The 6,000-nt window shown below is 36.8% G+C and overlaps 1 protein-coding gene across 3 annotated transcripts in view; it reads left to right on the forward strand.

Moving 5' to 3' along the window:
- LOC110111077 (protein misato homolog 1) overlaps positions 1–5,651 on the forward strand; it is a 28,212-nt gene extending 22,561 nt beyond the window's left edge. For all 3 annotated transcript variants that reach the window (XM_028694411.1, XM_028694412.1, XM_028694410.1), the window contains exons 6-10: positions 1,037–1,400; positions 2,123–2,372; positions 2,878–3,120; positions 3,192–3,308; positions 5,031–5,651. In XM_028694411.1, coding sequence (XP_028550244.1) covers positions 1,037–1,400; positions 2,123–2,372; positions 2,878–3,120; positions 3,192–3,308; positions 5,031–5,488 — 1,432 coding nt within the window. In that variant the 3' untranslated portion in view covers positions 5,489–5,651. The remainder of the gene's footprint in view (positions 1–1,036; positions 1,401–2,122; positions 2,373–2,877; positions 3,121–3,191; positions 3,309–5,030) is intronic.
- The last annotated feature ends 349 nt before the right edge of the window (positions 5,652–6,000 follow it).

Here is a 6,000-nt window from a genome sequence, read left to right on the forward strand (position 1 = left end):
TTGATGTGTAACCCTCCCTTCTACCAGACACATTTATGTACGATCACACAAATGCATGTGTTTGTGTAGGAAACATTATTTTAGGAAATTGCTCTAAATATGGTTAGTGGAGTCAGTTTGTTGTAACTTGGATTAATAGAGAAGGGTCCATTTTAAAGTAATACACAAGAAGTAATTTTCTGTCTAACATTTCATGAGAGCAAGGTTAACCTTATCTTCTGACTTCCCTTCCTTTTTTTTGTCGTCCATGCTCTCCCCATTCCCTCATCAAGTTGCCAACACTTGTGACCTTGCCTGGCCCTGCCTTCATCATTCCTGTCTATGACCTCTATGTTCTCAATGCTCATGCTACCACACCGACCTTCCATGATCACTCTCAATGCTAGCGTGCATTCTCTTGTTGATACCTACACTCTTGCCTAAATCGTTACCGTGCCAACAAGTTTTCACTCGCACAAGCATGCGCCCTCGCCCTCACTTGTGATCTTCTTGCATTAGAACACCTGCTCAAAACTGCAGCCGCAATCTACATTTCAACTCTTGATCGCTTGCACCTTGTTTGCTTGCAATGCACCCCATGAATTCGATCCAATGCCACATTTTTCTCCTTGAAACCTTGAACTTTGAGGAATTTTTGGATGAAGTTTCCGGTCTTTCCCTCTATTGTGTTTTGAGATGTGGCAATGATCAAATTAGAAGTTATATCCAGTAGTTGTGGAATCACCTTAATCAGAAACCTTTTGATTCCACTTCTTCTTGACAACCATCGATTCTTGCATCAGATTGAAAATGGTATTGCATCAGATTGTGTAGAGAAAACATTAAGTGTTTCTTCAATATTTTGAACCTCTATCTTATTTTCTTTACTTTTCGTAATGTTTAATCACTTGTTTAGTCACCTGTATTTTTTTCTTGTATGTACATCAAATTTGTTTCAACTTTCATTTTGCTAATTGCAGGTAAATTTCTTGTTCTTGTCACATCTGCTTCTCTCTAGACTATTATACTGATTAATATAGTTGTCATTGTTGTTCAGGCCTGGCAATGTAACCCGATACACAGCTGAACCTCGAGAAAAGAACATATTTTTGCAAAGTTTGTGTGAAGAAGGGACAGCAAATCTTACTTCTAATGTTGCAGATCAAGGAAGTAGCCATCCCCAAAGGCAGATCACGGATAAAGAGCGCATTGAATGCCTTGAAAATGGAGTTCAGTATTGGACAGACTTTTCTAAAGTTCAGTTTCATCCACGTAGCTTGTATGAGCTACATGGTTCCTGGACTGATGTTGAGAAATTTGATAACTATGGAATTGGAGAAGAAATCCTGTCAGCTGGTTTCCAGAGTGAAGAGATGAATGAAAGGCTGAGGTTCTTTATTGAGGAATGCGATCACATCCAGGTTTATTTTGCTAGCTTTCCTTTAAAATATTTAATTCTTTCTCTTAAGAAGCTATAGTTTTGTTAAGAAGTAGAAGAGAAATAGGGAGGAGGAAAAGTCCAATACTCCATATTCCTTGTTGGCTGAACTCTGGCTCCCTTATTACAATGAGAAAAAATAGGGAAGAAATAAACATGTCCTAAGAACAAAAGGAAAGTACTATATTGCGGCAATTTTTTTAATTTAAAGTTTACTACATAAAAACCATAGCATCCACCTCAACAATCCATGGGTTGATTCCTTCCAATAAAATAGGGACTGTACCCTTCAACTTAGCAATATGTGGGTTGACATTCCTTGTGAAATCGTGAATATGAGCCCATTTATTACTGAAAAAGTGAGATGTCATGCCATTATAGGAAGAGGGAAGGCATTGTGCAATTAAGCGATCTCGAATGTGAGCTAACTTACTAATTTATTTGGAAAATTAACCTATTAGAAGAGTAGAGAAAATATTGTTGAAGAATTAGGAAGGGGAAGGGGAAGACCAAAGGTACATGGATAGATGTTGTTTAAAATGATTTGCGAAAAATAGGTTTAACATCTAAGGCAACATTCAACAGGAATGAATGAAAAATGTGTATTCATGAAGTCATTCCCAAATAGTTATAAGAAGGCTGATTATGATCATGATGATGCTATTGTGGCAATAATCTTATGTTGTTGGGTTGCTGGTTTTACAGGGTATCCAATTTATTGTTGACGACTCAGGAGGTTTTTCAGCCATTGCTGCTGGTTTCTTGGAGGACATTGCTGATGAGTACTCAAATACACCTGTATTGCTCTATTCAGCACGAAGTCCAGCTTCTTATAAACTTGGAAAAAGCCCAAAGGAGTCTGTTTCAAGAGCTCTTCATGATGCTGTATCATTTTCAAGGCTATCTTCTTGTTGTAAACTGATGGTACCAGTCGGGTTGCCTTCTTTGAGTAGAAGTACGCATCCTTATGTTTATCTTTAAATTACTGATTTATATTTGGTTTCGAGCTTTTTATCATTAAAATTGTATTGGATAGAATATAGATCTATTAAAAGTTTTCTTGTGGGCGATTTTCATCTGTTTTTGCAGTTTCTTTAGTGCAGATTCATGCATTTGATCACTTATTTCCGTGGAGGCTTCCATGCATATATACCCTTAGGGAGTGGTAGTTATGTGGAAATAGTAGTATTTCTACTTCTCAGTGCTTGTAACTGGTGTGCTAATACTAATATATTGCATTCATCATATTTTTCTTAACTTAAAGTATTGTGTGTAGAGTTTCTTCTTTTCAAGTTAAAAATGCAGTTTACTGTAACTGATTCCTTCCAAATGAAACATTTTCTCTTTTGATTGATATTAAGTTACCGTTAAAATTTTTTTCTTTATTTCTTGCATTTCTTAATCTATCATTTATATGTTTTTCTTTTCTTTTCTGATAATGGATAACTTCCCTTCTGAAGGTAAATTCTCATCTACACTATTTGTTGAAGACCAGAAGCTTTTTCATAGTAGTGCTATTTATGCTGCTTCAATACACTCAATAAGTATTCCCTTTAGGATGGAATCGCATGGAGTGAATGCAGAAACACTGTATATTTCTGGTGCAATGGATGTGGGTGGGATGGTACAGATGTTAGCCGGACAAGCTAGGCAAAACATGATAACCATTTTGGATTTAGCAATGCCAGCCCATTTCTTGAATGGTTTGTATTGTGATATATATCTCTATTTTTTGTTGTCAAGCTTTGTAAAGTCCTAATTTGCAAAGATGCAGATGCAAATAATCAGTCAACCATCCTAAGAAGTTTGTGCTCGTTGACTCCTGAAATTGAAGAGAATAATGATGATTTGCATTCAATTGAATCCTTGATTGTACATGGTGCCTTTTCAGGTATTCCTTTCTTGACGCTATTCTCAGCTTTCTTCTGCTAAAGTTTATTGGTTACTAAATGGAGAGAATACTTTTCTATATTAATTTTTCCCAAGGAAAATGTCGCTATTGCTGTGAAGTCTGTTATTTTAATTTTGATAACATGTTATTTCCAATATTTAGTAATACCTTGATACTTTTTAGTCTTGTTTGAATCCATGTTTGGAAAAGGTTACCAAGTAACTAGTAGCTACCATTAGTGAGCTGAAAACTGTCAATCCTTCTTACAACCCCATCTTTCTCTTCTAACTTCTTAGCTCTCCCAAGCTTTCACAATCTCTTTTAGCTTTTCAAATTGATTAATGATTGCAAGAACCTCTCAACCTTTATTTATCCCATGCGTAATGGAACTTTTGCATTCCTCTTCCACAAGAAGCCACCTCTAGCTAACGTCACATTGCCGAAATCCATGCATTCAATCATGAAATAATACATTAATGGTCTACCATTCCCAAACCTCAATCCCATGATTTAATTGTCTAGAAGCAATAACTAGTACTCTTTCATATTGCATTAAATCCTACCCTAAATCTCTCAATGAAATTTTAAAACTCGATATGTCAATTTTCCACCACTAATGTATCATGAAGAAAACATGCTCATTGATATCATGGCAAAGGTTTTCCACCACTAGTGAGCTAAAAACTTGCCAGTCAAACCATTCTGTCTCTTGTAGAACCTCTTCTTAGCCCTCTTCTATCTAACCTTTCACAATCTATCTTTGTTCTCAAAAATGATATTTGGTTATGAAAGCACCACTCTCTACCTGTTATTTATCCAATGGTAGTGTTTAAGTCATGTATTCCTTTTCCAAAATAAACTGCCTACATCTAAGATATATGGTGCAAATCTATGCATTCAATGTGCAACAATACATAAATGTACCACCAATTGCAACGTCCATCCCATGTTTCAACTCCCATGTATTTTGGATTAATTATTCTGTGCAGACACCGGACGGCGTCCAGAGACGAATGAGAGCACGCCACGTCACTTTTTTGCTGTGTACCGGGTGATGTGGCACACTCTCATTCTTCTCCGGACGGTCCAATGTCCGCACAGAATAATTTCTCCGCATTTTGAGCTCTTATCTAAATAAAAAGGTCGAAACCGTACAACAGTTCACAAACACATACAGAAAACATCCCAAATGTTCAAATTTGAGACTTCATCTTTACATACTTTTGAGTGATCATAAGTTGGGGGTGATGTGAGTTAAGCAATGGATGATGATCTATAAAACTTGAATACACGGATTTAAAAAAGAAAAAAGTTATATTTTGTGAACTCAAATATTTTTAAATATTTAGGTCATCACATTTTGCCCTACTCAAAATTCTTTTCCAATGGAATCTATAAAGATGTGGAGAGCTTACAAGAACGACAATATAATTTCATTGCTCACCATCCATTTATCTTAGCAAATAATTATCTCTTTTGAAAGTGAGAAACTATTTAATGCGCATATATATTATGAACTCAATTTTTTTTTTGCCATGCATCTCTCCTGATGTTCACAGCTTGGTCAGTACAATGCATTTTAGTACTGACTCCATCCCTCCCCTTAATTGTATGGAAGTGTTATGCTACATCTATTGTTCACCATTGCCTGAATACTAAGCTCTTGCACTTGATGCCTATAGCATATTTCTAATAGATTTCTGCTCTTGATACTTTGTTCAGGAGATCGAAGGGCCTCCATTTCTGAGGTTGAGAAGTTTATACACACTGAATACCAGAATGAGCTCCCGAAACCAAAGCTCTACCATCTCACTGCTGCCTCCTGTCCTCTTCCCATTCCTCTACCTTTTCCGTCCATCTTCAATAACCGCGTAGGACGGCTCGGCGAACTGTCTACGACTCGACTCAGAGGAGCTGAGCGACGGGGTTCCTTGGAAGTTGAGTCAATTCCCATGGCTGCTCGGCTTCGATCCAGCAGCGCCGTCAAGCCCATTATAGAGACAAGGCTGGGCAGTCTGCGTAGATATGGCTTGCAGAGAGGAGGATTTGGTGTAGAGTTGCTCAGAAGCTGGGGATTTGGTAAAGAGGAGGTGGAGGATATGGGGGAAGCCTTGGGAAAAATGATGATGTTGTTAGATCCCAATGCTTATGGAGCATCATCAGATTTTGATTCAGATTAGCATGATTGCTGAGTTTTGTAAATTATATATTGCCATTTTGCTTTTGATGAAAGGTGGGCGTTTGAAATGTTTTGTTTATTGCGCTTTTTTGGGAACCTATTGATTATGTTGAATTAGGCTTATTCACATATTTATAATTTTTTTTTCTTGCAAATTTGAGTAAGATGCTTCTGCTATATGGTGGTCTGATCGGTTTCCCTCTTCCTTTTGACTAATTATTTTGTGCGGACATTGGATTCAAAAAATCATCCGGATTTGCTTTGTTTTTATTGTTCATTTGCTGCGCTTTTACAAAAGGACAACAACTTTTTAATATTTACTGAATAATTGAATATTTGTTGCACTTTTGTTGCCCTTTTGCAAGAGCATAATAAAAGGGCAGTAAAAACACATTCATAATTGAATATTTTTTGTCCTTTTCCTTTCTTTTTATAAAAGTGCAGTAAAAGAACAATAAAAGCGCAACAAATCCGAACAGCTCTTTCTGTCCGGTGTCCGCACAGAATAATTTC

Source organism: Dendrobium catenatum, unplaced genomic scaffold (assembly GCF_001605985.2).
Source record: "Dendrobium catenatum unplaced genomic scaffold, ASM160598v2 fragScaff_scaffold_483, whole genome shotgun sequence".
Taxonomy (NCBI): Eukaryota; Viridiplantae; Streptophyta; class Magnoliopsida; order Asparagales; family Orchidaceae; genus Dendrobium; species Dendrobium catenatum.